The following is a 16,026-nucleotide window of genomic DNA, read 5'->3' as shown; positions in this document are numbered from 1 at the left end:
GGTATAAGGGATCAACGATAATTTTTTTAACATATTATTTTTCTTGACATGATTATGTATATATTAATTCAAAGATATTTTAAGAAATAGTAGAGCAATTCTCTTTTTACGTTGGGCAGAAGTATAGCTATTAGCAGAGCTCATGTATTATCATGTTGGTTGGAAGTTGTGTGCTGTACAGATTTTTCTCCTAGGAACTGTAATTCAGAATGATTAGCCATTGTCTTTCCCTGTGCTTCTCTCAAAGGCGTACTAAAAAACGTTAAATCCACTAGACTATATGGGCTTTTGTTAGAAAATGGCAGGTCCATCCCCAAAGACTGTTGTTAAATAGATTTGACTTTGGAACTTCAGAGACGATGTAGGAGATTCTGTTCCCCCCTAGTAGTCATGAGAAAATAAAGTGACATCAGGTAGCAATACAGTGTTTTATAAGCATTAACCTACCACTGAATGCTTTATGTGGAGTCCCTGTGATGGTAACTGCACGCTCCCTCTTTTATAGGTTCCTTCGTCTTTGCGGTCACAGTCACAGATGCTGATACTGGACCCAATTCTGAACTGCATTACTCTCTCTCGGGTAGAAACTCTGAAAAATTTCACATTGACCCACTGAGGGGAGCTATTATGGCAGCTGGACCACTAAACGGAGCTTCAGAAGTGACATTTTCTGTGCATGTAAAAGACGGTGGCTCATTTCCAAAGACAGATTCTACGACAGTAACTGTTAGATTTGTGAACAAGGCCGATTTCCCTAAAGTCAAAGCCAAAGAACAAACTTTCATGTTTCCCGAAAACCAGCCAGTGGGCACTCATGTCACCACTATCACAGGGTCCTCCTTGAGAGGAGAACCTTTGTCCTATTTTATTGCAAGTGGGAATCTTGGCAATACATTCCAAATTGATCAATTAACAGGGCAGGTGTCCATTAGTCAACCTCTGGATTTTGAAAAGATACAAAAATATTTTGTCTGGATAGAGGCCAGAGATGGAGGTTTCCCTCCTTTCTCCTCTTATGAGAAACTTGACATAACCGTATTAGATGTCAATGATAATTCCCCAATTTTTAAGGAAGATCCGTTCGTAGCTGAAATATTGGAAAATCTTTCTCCTCGAAAAATACTTACTGTCTCAGCAATGGACAAGGACAGTGGACCCAATGGACAGTTAGATTATGAAATTGTGAATGGCAACAAAGAACATAGTTTCAGCATCAATCACGCTACTGGGGAAATTAGAAGCATTCGGCCTTTAGACAGGGAAAAAATTCCTCAGTATGTGCTTACCATAAAGTCCTCAGACAAAGGCTCCCCTTCTCAGAGTACCTCGGTAAAAGTCATCATTAATATTTTAGATGAAAATGATAATGCCCCTAGGTTTTCTCAAATATTTAGTGCCTATGTTCCTGAAAATTCCCCGCTAGGATACACAGTTACACGTGTCACAACTTCTGATGAAGACATTGGTGTAAATGCAATTAGTAGATACTCTATAATGGACACAAGTCTTCCGTTTACAATTAATCCCAGCACGGGGGATATTGTCATCAGTAGACCTTTAAATAGAGAAGATACGGACCGTTACAGAATCCGAGTTTCTGCACACGACTCTGGGTGGACTGTAAGTACAGACGTCACCATATTTGTGACAGATGTCAATGACAATGCTCCAAGGTTTAGCAGACCCTCCTATTATTTAGATTGCCCTGAACTTACTGAAATTGGCTCCAAAGTGACTCAGGTGTCAGCAAGAGATCCTGATGAGGGCTCAAATGGACAAGTGTTCTATTTTATAAAATCGCAGTCAGAGTATTTCAGGATTAATGCCACCACAGGAGAGATTTTCAATAAACAGGTCTTAAAATACCAAAACGTCAGTGGCTTCAGTAATGTGAACATCAACAGACACAGTTTCATAGTGACATCTTCAGACCGAGGCAGCCCTTCCTTACTTAGTGAGACAACCGTTACCATCAACGTAGTAGACAGTAATGACAATGCTCCTCGGTTTCTTAAAATGAAGTATTTTACTCCAGTCACCAAAAATGTTCAAGTCGGTACAAAGTTAATCAAAGTCACTGCAGTGGATGATAAAGATTTTGGGCTGAATTCTGAAGTGGAATATTTTGTTGCCAGTGAAAATCACTTGGGGAAATTTAAGTTGGACAACAATACAGGGTGGATTTCAGTAGCATCTTCCCTAATTTCTGATCTGAATCAAAACTTTCTGATCACCGTCACGGCAAAGGATAAAGGGAACCCTCCACTTTCTTCCCAAGCAACTGTTCAAATAATTGTTACTGAGGAAAACTACCATACTCCAGAATTCTCTCAAAGCCACATGAGCGCAACCATCCCTGAAAGTCACAGTGTTGGGGCCGTCGTCAGAACGGTTTCTGCAAGAGACAGAGACGCAGCAATGAATGGCCTGATTAGGTACAGCATCTCTTCAGGAAACGAAGAAGGCGTTTTTGCAATCAATGCCTCCACGGGTATACTAACCCTCGCCAAAGCCCTTGATTACGAGCTCTGCCAGAAACACGAGATGACCGTCAGTGCTACAGATGGAGGTTGGGTCGCAAGAACTGGTTACTGCAGGGTGACTGTCAACGTGGTTGATGTGAACGATAATTCTCCAGTCTTCCTGCCTGATGAGTATTTCCCTACTGTTTTGGAAAACGCCCCGAGCGGGACAACAGTTATCCACCTAAATGCAACAGACGCTGACTCTGGAACCAATGCTGTGATTGCATACACTGTACAGTCATCTGACAGCGACCTCTTTGTCATTGACCCCAACACAGGAGTCATCACCACTCAGGGCTTCTTGGATTTTGAAACCAAGCAGAGCTACCACCTCACTGTGAAAGCTTTCAATGTCCCCGATGAAGAAAGGTGCAGTTTTGCCACTGTTAATATACAATTGAAAGGGACAAATGAATACGTGCCTCGTTTTGTTTCCAAACTTTACTACTTTGAAATCTCAGAAGCGGCTCCGAGAGGCACAGTTGTTGGAGAAGTGTTTGCCAGTGACCGGGATTTGGGCACCGATGGGGAAGTACATTATTTGATTTTTGGTAATAGCAGAAAGAAGGGTTTCCAGATCAATAAGAAGACTGGACAAATTTATGTGTCTGGACTTCTTGATAGAGAAAAAGAAGAGAGGGTATCTTTGAAGGTACTGGCCAAGAATTTTGGCAGCATTAGGGGTGCAGACATAGATGAGGTCACAGTGAATATCACCGTGCTCGACGCCAACGACCCCCCCATTTTCAGTCTAAATATCTACAGCGTTCAGATCAGTGAAGGGGTCCCGACGGGCACCCACGTGACCTTTGTCAGTGCCTTTGACTCAGACTCTGTCCCCAGCTGGAGCAGGTTTTCGTACTTCATCGGGTCAGGCAATGAAAACGGTGCCTTTTCCATCAATCCACAGACGGGACAGATCACGGTAACTGCAGAATTAGATCGAGAAACCCTCCCCATCTATAACCTCACGGTTTTGGCTGTTGATTCGGGGACACCCTCAGCTACAGGGAGTGCCTCCCTGTTAGTCACCCTGGAAGATATAAACGACAACGGGCCTGTGTTGACCATCGGTGAAGGAGAAGTTATGGAAAACAAACGCCCAGGAACTCTGGTGATGACACTTCAGTCCACTGACCCCGATCTCCCGCCAAACCAAGGCCCCTTTACCTACTACTTGCTGAGCACAGGCCCTGCCACCAATTATTTCAGTCTCAACACTGCTGGGGTTCTGAGCACCACCAGAGAGATTGACAGAGAGCAGATCGCAGACTTCTACCTGTCAGTGGTCACGAGGGATTCTGGTGTTCCTCAGATGTCTTCCACAGGCACGGTGCATATCACAGTCATAGACCAGAATGACAATCCTTCCCAGTCTCGGACGGTGGAGATATTTGTGAATTATTTTGGCAACTTGTTTCCTGGTGGGATTTTAGGCTCCGTGAAGCCACAGGATCCGGATGTGTTAGACATCTTCCACTGCTCCCTCACCTCGGGGATGACCAGCCTCTTCAGTATTCCCAGGGGCACCTGCGATCTGAACTCCCAGCCCAGGTCCACGGATGGCACGTTTGATCTGACCGTCCTCAGCAATGATGGCGTTCACAGCGCGGTCACCAGCAACATCCGGGTGTTCTTCGCGGGCTTTTCCAACGCCACGGTGGACAGCAGCATCCTGCTGCGGCTCAGTGTCCCCACCGTGAAGGACTTCCTAACCAACCACTACCTTCACTTCCTGCGCATCGCCAGTTCCCAGCTCACAGGCCTGGGGACCGCTGTGCAGCTGTACGGTGCTTATGAGGAGAACAACAGGACGTTTCTCCTGGCGGCTGTGAAGCGGAGCAACAATCAGTATGTGAATCCCAGTGGCGTAGCCACCTTCTTTGAAAGCATCAAGGAGATCCTCCTGCGGCAGAGCGGAGTGAAGGTGGAGGCTGTGGACCAGGACGCCTGTGTGCACGGCCCGTGTCAGAACGGAGGCAGCTGTGTCAGGCGGCTGGCCGTGAGCACCACCGTGAAGAGCCAGGAGAGTCTTCCAGTCATCATGGTAGCCAATGAGCCTTTGCAGCCCTTCCTGTGCAAGTGTCTGCCAGGTTATGCCGGGAGCTGGTGTGAAGTAGATATAGATGAGTGCCTGCCATCTCCTTGCCACAATGGTGGGACCTGCCACAATCTGGTGGGAGGGTTTTCATGCACCTGCCCGGATGGCTTCACTGGGAGGGCCTGTGAGAGAGACATCAATGAGTGCCTGCCTAGTCCTTGCAAGAATGGTGCCGTCTGCCAGAATTTCCCAGGAAGCTTCAACTGTGTTTGCAAAACTGGATACACAGGTATGAAAATGTTTGGCATCTTTCTCTAAGACTTTAGCCCTGTTGACTATAATAGAAAGTAATGTATTTTGTCCTTTTTAAATGATCTTCTTTAAGAAACGGGCATAATCCTAGCAAATGATTTAAGCATTTACTAAAGTGCTATTCTAAGCACTTTATCTGCATTTATTTTACTTCTCACAAGAAACCTGTGAGGTAGGGATAATTATTTTCCAGTTTTTACAGGTAAGGAAGTTAACGTAGAGAGAAGTTAACTCAAGTTTTTTTTTAAGGTTACCCAATTAATTTGTTGTAGAATCAGGATGTAAGTCTCCACGGTGAATTTCAGAGCTTAAGCTTTTGGAAATCACTTAACCTTGCTGACCTTCAATTTCCCCATCTGTAAAACGGGAACAATCAGAATTATCTCTTAGGGTTCTTGTGATGAGGAAAAATAATGTTTGTAAAACACCTGGTGCGGATTCCAGCGTTCAATACATAACAATAATGGTTAGTAGTAAAACATTATTAGCAGTGTGAGTACAATGGTGGTAAAAGCGGTGTGCCACACAGAATCTAAGGAGGCAAGAAGCCTCCATGGCACAAGGTAAGTGAATCTTACCAGAGTTGTAGTTTTAGGATCATGATTATTAGGGCTATATACACGTTATGAGCTCAAGATTTCTAAAACACCTTCCTCTTCTCCCCTCACACCCAAAAGTTGCTGGGAATTCAACAGTAAAGATTGTTTCTTTGTCCCATTTTAGTATAATAGACTCATTCACACTTAGATTTAGAGTAAGTTCATGCTTAGTCCTAGAATGAAACACGCGTTTGGTAGTAGATAGGGAGCAGGATGAGAGCCGTGGGTGAGAGCCAAGCCACCACGTGCTGATTTCAGCATAAATGGCACTCACTTCATGACTGGACATAGAACTAGCCCTTTCTCATTGCTTCTCTCTAGTTTGTTTCTTTCTTTGTTTCATTTTATTTAAATGTACATTGCATACTTTCCTAAAAGTAGTGGTTGAAAATTTTAGGAATGCCCTTCTTTTCATTAAGATATATGAATAACCTCTATAGCATTGCTTAAGCTCCTTGCATCACAGGCATTATTATTCATTTGGTTCTTCTCACAACTCTATGAAATGTACGTTATTACTATCCCCATTGTAAACGCAAAAAAGCTTAGGTCTTAGACGGATTAGAAGAGATTAAATAATTTGTCTCCAGCATGGCACAGGAATGGGCTAACTGGGTTTTAACTCTGAACGTGACTCCGCAGTCTCTGCTCTTTGTGTGCATGCCACATTTCCTCACACTTCCCCGTGTACACACTTCCACATGTACAGTGATGGTGAGGCCTGGGTGTTTTCTAAGAAACTTTTGTCCAGTATTCTATATGGTCCTCACAAAAAGTCTCTGAGATAATGTATTGGTCTAAGACTAGTCAGGAACTGAGATTACTTTAGGACTTCCAGGTAGGAAGGTATTTAGTACAAGGAAATAACTCACAACATCTTCAAACTGGCTAAGAGTGAAGGTCAGGAAAGTTCATCTCTCACTCACTGGCAGAATCTAAACCTGAGCCCTGCTACAAGGGAGTCTGGAAAAGGTCGTTTTCCGATCTCCAGCTTCTGCAATACGGAAAGACAGAAATGGTGCTGAGTGCCACCAGATAATGTCTGGCTTAGAAATACACGATTATTTTTCTTATTTTATATTGTAGATAACAGAGCTTATACGGGTGACTGAGGTAAAGCTTCCAAAGACCAAACTATAACCTCTTTCTGTCCGGAAAGTTAGTTGAAGTTATGTGCTAATTTTACCTTATCTCCCCTCCTCAAAGCTCACTTTAGTCTCCATTGGCATAGTTGGAGATAATCCAACTGACCAGGAATGATGTAAATAAACATAAAATTGAATAATTACCATGAATCTTACATTTTTTGAATTCATGTAATTCATTGTTTCAAATTCTATATGCATAGTCCATGCAGTAAAGCTAGCAGACAAGTGAAGTCTGGCAGTTTCATTTCTTTGTCTTACAGAAAACAGTATACCAACAATAACAAAACGTGCTGACAAATTGTTAATCCATACACTAAATTAGAAGTGCATCACGTACGAGTCTATCTGTTGAAGGTTCTTTGTAAAGGATCTGTGAAGATCAATGTGCGTTACTCTTTCCAGAGTCTTTAGCAGGTAACCTGACTCAGGAAGATGGAGCGAGTGCAACCAAACCTCTTACAGAGCTCATCAGAGCTCAGAATCTGTAAGACAGCTTTCATACTAAGCACAGGAGGGATTTTTAAAAATACTCATCCCAGCTAGATTCGACTGCTGTTGATATTAACTAAGGACTGTGGCCTTTGTGAGCCTTCTTCAAAGCCTGTGTGGAGTCAGATATCTTTAGAAGCATCAGAATTATTTAAAAGCACCTATATTTTCATACTCTATTTACTTTTGAAGACTTTCACCTGCAATCTTCCAAGGATTTTTAAAGTGCGTAGTGTTACAAATTGGAGCTGTGACATTTTCTCAGCTTTCTGCTTAAAATAATTCTCAGCCGTTACCTGCATCACACACACACACACACACACACACACACACACACACACACACACCTCTGCATACTTCATGTGAAGTTACAGGTTGTGCTAAAGATTACGAGGGAGTGGCTTATGAACTGATCAAAGCAAGAGACTCTCCCTAAGAATCCCACGAGGTGATTAAGTGTTAGCTGGGATTTTATGAGGAGAACATCCTGTAAGGATGCAAGTCTAAAGATAAAAATTATTATAATAATAATAAAATTATTATAAATACAACTATAACACAAATATATGAAGGGATATAGTTATTATACTGCCACCAGTTTATTCCTGATATATATTTTGTTACCAAGTTTCTGACCACAGAGTCACATAAGAAATACGGAAAAGGATATTTTGGAATGAATGGGTGATTTATAGGGAATGATTTTGTTTGTATAAGCTTACATTTCTGATCTCTTTTCTTAATTATGGGAAAAATACAAAAGGAAATTGAAAAAAAATAGTAGAGACTTCGTATTCTGTTACAATCACTTCATGTTTCATTATTAAGAATATTTTCCTATAATTTAATTTTTTACACTAAATGGAGCTTTAATTAGTTTTAATACAGAGAATTACAAAAGATGAATAAATTTTAATATAGTGTAGGACATGTGAGAAATTAATTTCTAGATTTTCACTAAGTTTAATAATACCAGCAATTACATATGTCTCAGTAAATCAGAAGAAAATATCTTCCGTATCATTCATTCCTTAAGCTCAGGGGATCTGGAAAGAAAACAGCAGCTTAATAACTACAAATCCAGTATTTCTTTTCCTATACAAATGAACATTTATTGCATTTGTAGAACACTAATTAGAAAGCACAATTATAGTCAGTAACCACTGAGCATTTTGTCTGCCTGCCCCCAGGTTTTCACTGCAGCATCCCTTCATAGGAAGGGATGGTGTTATTAGGTTGGTGCGAAAGTAATTGCGGTTTAAAAGGTTAAAAAATAATTGCAAAAACCGCAATTACTTTTGCACCAACCTAACAGAAGACAGCAAGTCCATGGAGCTTCTTTCTAAATCTGGGTCTCTCATAACAGAATTAGTTCATAGCCCCTTTAACCTTTCCCTGTGACTTCCACACATCTGGATGCATTTTAGGTGTGGTATTCGGAGTGACACCAGGGGTTTATCACCATATGGAGGAGTTTTCCTATGCTCTCAAGTTGGTCCTGATAGTTTAGGGGAGGACGAGATTTGTCCACGCATTACTCTTATGTCATTTGACAGTATGAATAGGAATTTTTCCCAGATATATAAAGTTACATACAGGTTGTGCACAGAAATTTTACTGAGAAACTTGGCAAACATTTGCATTCATGAAGATAGGCGTAGTAACGAAGAGTTATTCTTTTACAATCACAAGTCACAGATTAATGTTGTCAATGACTGTGTTACCAAGAAACCATGGAATATAAACAAAAGTGAGTGAATAGATGTGAGATGAAGTTTCCGGTGAGATACAGAGGAGTGAGTGGCACATGTAAGAGAGGAGAAAAGACTCAATTCTTGTTTTGATTTTATTTCCAAGAGTGGAATTAGTTTACCTGGTTTGTAAGTGATATATTAACCCATCATAGCGTTAAAAACAGGTTTCTAGTACCTTAAAGACTTCTTATTTCTGCAGAAAATAGGCACGTATTGGTAAGTTCATCATGGATACGAGGTTTGGCATTATACGTAGTCATCTGTAGTCTCACTGAGATTGTATTTGTGCATGTTTTAAAATTTCAAATCATTTTTTTCCTTTAGCTTTTCTCACAAGCAGCCCTTATTAAAACATAGTTTTGCTCTGTTTTGATATAAAAAACATAATACTATTTGATGAGGACATTTCAGTGAGCTATCTTCATAGTGCTTTTTACAACAAGAGGAAACATTTACATAGTGTACAAAAAAGTGCTACTTTCTGCTAAAATAATAAAAAAGCTTACAAGCAGAATTTTTCAGAATAAACAACATAGATGTATTATGGAATTATATTTGTTAATAAAATCAATTTAGATATAATCTGGGCTTTGATAGTTGTACACAGTCCCCCTTCGCCTCTATGGATAAGAGATATAAAAATAATATTTATAACCTAATATATATATGAACTAAGACATTAAATTGACACCTATATGAACTATAGGACATCAGAAATCATTGTACCTTCACAGGGTGGCCAAATTTAACAGGTGAGAATAAATGTAGCTCAGCTCTACCTAATCTAACATTAAAATGTGCTATTGGAATGAGTGAAACTCCAAAATACACCCTGTTGAAAAGACTATACGTGATCACCACAGATTCAATTTATGTTCAACACTTCATTGCACCTACTCCTGTGCGTGAGATATATGCTCAGTTTCTTCAGCAGGCTTAGTGTCGTGTCTGAAAGTCCGTGGATCCCTGGCCTCCTAGTAGGCATTCATTTTCATCATCAGCAATCCCATTCTCATGTGCTAAGAGCTTACACTTCCTGAAGCACAGCTCTTCTACCTGTGATAAATACTGTGTATCAACACAAGTAATTGATGGATGTCAGAGCAGTGAGATCAGCCTCTTCTAAACAGCTGCTCTGACAGTTAACATTATCTTAAGAGAAAAAGGCTCCCTCAGTTCCCAGACATGGTGCAAGCCTTACCAGTCTCTTCCAAGCCTCAAGGCACTGACGAAAATTGTTAATTGACTTGCAGCATTAATTAAGTTAATGATCCAAGATTTTGCTTCATGGTGCTCCAACACATCGGATTATTTTTACCAGAAGCATGTTAAGAGTAATTCCAACCGCTGCATTCTCTGATAATTATTACACCATTAACACTGAATTGAAGTTGATTCCCATGTGAGGAACAATCCAGAATTTGTTTCTGACTTCTAATCAGGTAGTTAATAGAGCACACATGAACTTTCCAAACCTGAGAAATATGCATTTAAAGGCTTTCTTTTGATTCTAAGTAGAATTCTGACATCTTTCGCTCACAAAAAAGAAAGAAAAGTTCTTTCAATAATAATTTAATTTGAAACTGAGTTTTCAACTGTATCTGTGAATCTCAATTTCTAGTATGGTAACCTCTTTGAAATTCACTGACTATAAAGAGAAAATTTGATACTCATTAAATGGAATACTCATACTGAATTTTTCAATGGCGAATAATTTACATATTCTAACACCAAGAAATAAGACTATTTTTCCTAAACTTAACAATAAATTCATTTATTTGACTCCTACCAAAGTCATTTCTTACTTTTTTTGATAATTACCTACTAAGGAAAAATAAGAAAAAACACTTTTAAATTAAAATGTTAAATGAAAACTTCATTGTTTTCCTCTTATCAGTGTCTGTATTGTATACTGAAAGAATCAGATCCTATTGAGAACATATTTTAACTTTTAAAAGAAATTCTCAAACTAATACTTTCTTAGTTTTGCAGCTTATCCTGACATTTCTGTAGTTACTGTGTGTTTTAATACATGAGTGAGTCTTACTTATTTTAAAGTTTCTTTCCACCCCTCTGGTGAACTGAAATAGACTTTATTTTACATTTAAATTAAACTCAGTGTTAAAATCTCATTTTGTAAGGGGTAAATAAGACATATAAATTAACCTTAAATTTCTTTTGTTGTTGTCGTTGTTGCTATTGTTTAAATCAGCATTTAAAAAATTATTCTTTCCAAACAAGATTCAGAAAGGATATAGTTAAGATTTATAGAATTGATGACTTCGGTTTTTATACTCTTAAATATTTTCCTTGGGGAGCACCTATGGCCAGATATTTAAGTAAAATATATATGACAGTGCCCCCTAAATTGGTTGGCTTTGTTTCCTTATTTCCAATTTTCATGAAGTGAAGTCTGTAATTTTGTAATCCACTCACATATTTTCACAATATAAAGGTTATATTGACCACACCTATCAAGTATATTAATCTGTGTATTTAATACATATTACCTAGAACATAACTCTAAAATAAATTATCAGAAGAAAATGAAACCTTACTTAGTCCAATAGCACATGGAACAATTATGTATGCTCCTATAGTGTGGGGGGGGGGGGGATGGTAGAAGTAAGTTGTGACATTCCTCATGGCAAATAAATCATCAAAAGTATAGCTAATAGGTCTTATTTATTCTCTATTGGGCAATACTGATATTCTGTTAAGGAAAAAAAAAACCCTCCTTTAGAATAATCTGTCACAAATCCAGTTGGGAAACACCACAGGAGAGAGTTTATGACAAAGCATCTCTCTGCTGTGGTATTTTGCACAGTCTTAGGGTAAAGTTGTCCTGTTTGTCTCGCAAACGGAACTCATTAGTACAATACTTGAAACATAATTTCTGTGCCTCTGGTTTCCCCTTCGAATAGAAAGGTATTCCGAAATTGTTAGTGTTTTGCCTTATGAGGCGGTTCCCAATTTTATTTATAAAGGAAAAAATGCTGTGTTTATTACCCAGGGATGTAGAGAAACATGTTTGTTAGCAATGTCAGGCAGTCTGACTCACGCTTGTAATTTCAAACCAGAACAATTGCAGCTACATAATCAAGCCACAAAAACAGAACTAAATTAAACAAAAACTTTGACTACGTTTTAAGCATAGTTATGATGAAATGGATTATCTATGCTCAACATTAAGTCTAGTTGTGCATATGAAACTTATGTGTTTGCATGAGACATTTAATAAAAGCATTAGTACAATCAAGCTGGGAAGTAGAAAATAGTTTTACAGAAACAAAACTCTATTTAATTAAATAAATAATTAAACTCCCCTGTCAATGAATGGAAATTAAACTCAATAGCATGACATTGTTTCCTAGAATCAGAAAACTAGAAACTATTCTAACTATATATAATGTATATCTAATATAATAAATATGTTAATTTATTAAACGGTAATTAGTGGTATTAAAACACATCTCAGTTTACATAAGAGAAAAAAACAAAAACACACCACCACCACAACAAAAACAAATGGGACTCGCCTTATGCCCTAAATTTTGCCTAACCAAGTGATTAACTATTCAATTATAACTTTGTGACACCTGGATATAGGAGCAGACCTACATTGGTCTGTACCATTGTTTAATCATTTCTTAGATAAGATATTAGCCTCCAATGACCTCTTCTCCTTCATACGTGAAATGTACATGTTTCCTGTTGAGTGCATCATTTCCTCCCATTAAAATGGAAAGACCATGTTAAGACACTGTCTGCTTCCTTGACGGCCATAATCCCATCTTCTAAAATGTCTGGTTCATCATAGGCACTCAATATTGATTCAAATTAAGAAGGTGATGTATGAGAAAAGTCCTTTTAAATTGAAAACTATATACTTAGGTGTTAATGTGTTTTTTTTTTTAAAAAAAAGTATACATAATCTGTAGTGGACAATAAATTTTGATAAGCATTGGAAAATATATTTAATGTGTTTTCTTATGTCTTATTCTGCTTTACAATAGATATGTATGTATATTTTTAAGGGATATTTCTTGACAGTGAAAGGATTGTAGTTTTGCAAATAAGCTAAATGAGATTGATTCTTACCTTTAAAAAGTCTGAGTCAAGTAAATCTCTACAGTGAAAATTATACTGTAAAATTTGCAACTCTCCAGTTACAAAATGTGCAAAATGAAGCGACTTTGGAAAGAAAACATACATTTAGTGAGAACATTTAAATATGTTCAACATTTGTAATTTCCCTGAAAACAGTAGTTCCTTTCAAGATGTATATATAAATTATTTCCTAAATATTATTATCTATATTTTTACAATAGGACAGCTAAATAAGATATTAAACTCCGAGATAATACCCCAATTTCTTCATGTCAACTAAAATGTTCTCACATTTCTTTTCTCCAAGATATAATCTCTCAGGATAGATTTCTATGTGTGATTATGCAGTGATGATGTTAATATATTTATCCATCAGATTTTTTTCAATGAGTTTTATACTTTTCAGGGAAAATGTGCGAATCTTCAGTCAATTACTGTGAATGCAACCCCTGCTTTAACGGCGGTTCCTGCCAAAGTGGTGTGGAGTCCTATTATTGCCACTGCCCATTTGGTGAGTACAGCTCACTCATTCATACAAAATATCAATCCATTTTGACACACAGGTTAACAATTTTGTTTTATCGTGGCCTTGCGTGATTAAGGAAATATTAGATGTTTTAAACAGAAGATTTTAGCAAAATAAAATCCCAGTGGTTTAATATTCTTAGAAGTTAATTGTGGGAATGCCGTTGAACACATTGCTTTGATCGTTACTAGAAAAATCATCAGCTCAAGATAACTGAATTTGATGTTGTCTTCTCTGGACGTTTGCTCTCAAATATTTACGGACGTCTTCTTTTTAGCCTAGAACTTATCAAATAAAAATTATTTCAGACACTATTTGACGTCATTCTCTCTTTCAGATCTTTAAAAATAATCAGTCCAAATGATTCTTGTTTTGTTTTGCTTTTGTTTTTTACATTAATTCAACCACTTATGTTAAAAGGATTCTGTAACTAACCAGGCGGTTTTCACAATAGGCTTTTTGTAAATAATATCAACATAACTAATACAATTCAGACTAATGTATTCTTTTGAGAAAGTTTTTAGAATTAGTTTGTACACATACATATATATTTACCATAGTGCAATGAACCAAAAGATTCCTTCCAGGTGTCACTCAAATGTTGCCCAGCACTGAGACAGCCAAGGGTAATAAGCTTGGGAGGAAGCTTTAAATTAAGTTGGTGTTGCTGTGTCTCATAGTTTTATGATCCCCTCATTACTTGAAAGGCTGACTATCCCACGCTGTACTATCCATCTCCACATGTCCTGCAGTGGTTAAAATCCCTATCTCTCTCCATAAGCAAAGGAGGAGGAGAATATTTTTCTGGTCTTTCCTTGGACAAATTACTGTGGACACAAAAAGTGAGTCTTAATGTATAGTAGAAAATAGCACTTAAAAAGAATCTGATGTTTCTTGTAACTAGTCAAATGTACTATGAATTCATTTTCAAATAAGTCTATGAGTCTATCTAGTTTTGTTTTATAAAGCACAACAATGGAATGATAAAGAAAAACAGAATATTAAAGTATCTCATTGTGAGTCATGCATTTTGGCAATGGCCTTGAGGCCCAGACATTGTGGGTATTGTCTAAAGTCAAAAAGTGAAAACAGAACTATTCCCAGGTGGTAGAACCACTAGAACACGATTTTATTTTCAGTTCAGTATGACATTCTGTCCTTTTTTAAAATTTCTTTGAGATTTTCACCAACAGTGCTCATGAGACAGTGAAAGGTAGACCCAGGTCAAAAGATTCACAACTTTAGATATCCCAAAACATCTTCCTTTCAATGATAATGTATAATCCTACAGGGAGCTGCCCTCTAACATCACCACAATCAGTTTCATTGTTTAACTTGTGTTCTGGAATGAAAGATAAGGAGAGTGGAAAGTGGAAAATGAGTTTGAAGTAACCCAACAAAGGTTGTTTACATTTTTAAAGATTCCTTTGCATTCCAATTGTAAATATGAGGATTTAAGATAATTGGTACTAAATCAGAACAAATTGTTGCTACAGTGTAGCCGTTATAGTAGTCATTGCCTATTGGTTGGAAGTGTTTTGGGGTCCAGATGGACCTTCTCCCCACCCTACTAAAGCTTTCCAGGGAAAGAGGGCTAGCACAACAATGTAAATTAAAAGAGAGACAGATCATATGTAGCTGGCAGTGCAAATTTCTCTCCTTACTTCTTCCAGTGGAAAAGACAAAAAACATTTTTTAAACTTAGACATCCTCAGAGAACAACAGAAGCACTTACAAAACAAAACAGAATCTTCAAACAACAATGCATGATTTAAGACCAGAGAAAGTTAAAAGGAAAAAGTATTTTCCTTTTCAAATTGAATGTGGGTGAAGCATACAAATAAAAATGGCAGATGGAATGCCTCAAATAAATAGCTGGAGGTGGTTACACATGCGTTCTATAAAATGACATTGTCACTATAATTTTGAAGTTAGAAAAAAGTTTCACTGTTTACCTTCTCATCAGTGAAAGATGTGTTATTTGGATTTAAAATTTAAGAAATTTAGATTTTTTCTTTAGATTATATTTCAGAAAAAAACAAAGTACTTAAGACCTTATAAAGAGAGCCTCTATAATTATAACTTCATGTATGTATGTATATATATATCTTCATATATGTATACATATACATATAAAATATCCCTTATTAGAGTAATTTCAATAATGTTTCTTGACTTTTATATAGGTTTAGTTCATGGCATTTCATTTCGAAGGCAGTTATAAAATCATCATTAAATTTTATTTTTGTATTTCAAAAACGAAAATCTACCTATCTCTAGAAACAGTAGCACAACTCCTTAAAGAGAAAAAATATTCCATAAAGAAAATTTTCATGTCTTAAAATACAGTATTAATTTGTATAAAAATATAGAACATCTTTCTATATTCAATTTTAAGCACATTTTCATAGATTTATTAAAATTTAGTCAGCAGAGACCTGAGGGAACACATACTGCAGATTTTTCTTCAATCATCTACTTAATTTGTATGTTTTATCTTGTTTTTTTCTTTATCTTTGGTT

General features: G+C 37.5%; 1 protein-coding gene across 1 annotated transcript in view; it reads left to right on the top strand.

Moving 5' to 3' along the window:
- Positions 1 to 16,026, top strand: part of FAT4 (FAT atypical cadherin 4) — a 148,142-nt gene that overhangs the window by 111,783 nt on the left and 20,333 nt on the right. Inside the window, exons 9-10 of the mRNA XM_019710865.3 lie at positions 506 to 4,855; positions 13,385 to 13,489. Of these exons, the coding sequence (XP_019566424.3) occupies positions 506 to 4,855; positions 13,385 to 13,489 (4,455 nt within the window). The remainder of the gene's footprint in view (positions 1 to 505; positions 4,856 to 13,384; positions 13,490 to 16,026) is intronic.

The sequence above is a fragment of the Rhinolophus sinicus genome, chromosome 15 (genome assembly GCF_057876585.1).
Source record: "Rhinolophus sinicus isolate RSI-liver-muscle chromosome 15, RSI-T2T, whole genome shotgun sequence".
Lineage (NCBI taxonomy): Eukaryota > Metazoa > Chordata > Mammalia > Chiroptera > Rhinolophidae > Rhinolophus > Rhinolophus sinicus.
Note: the sequence above shows the minus strand (reverse complement) of the source record. Positions and strands in the feature narration are given on the sequence as shown.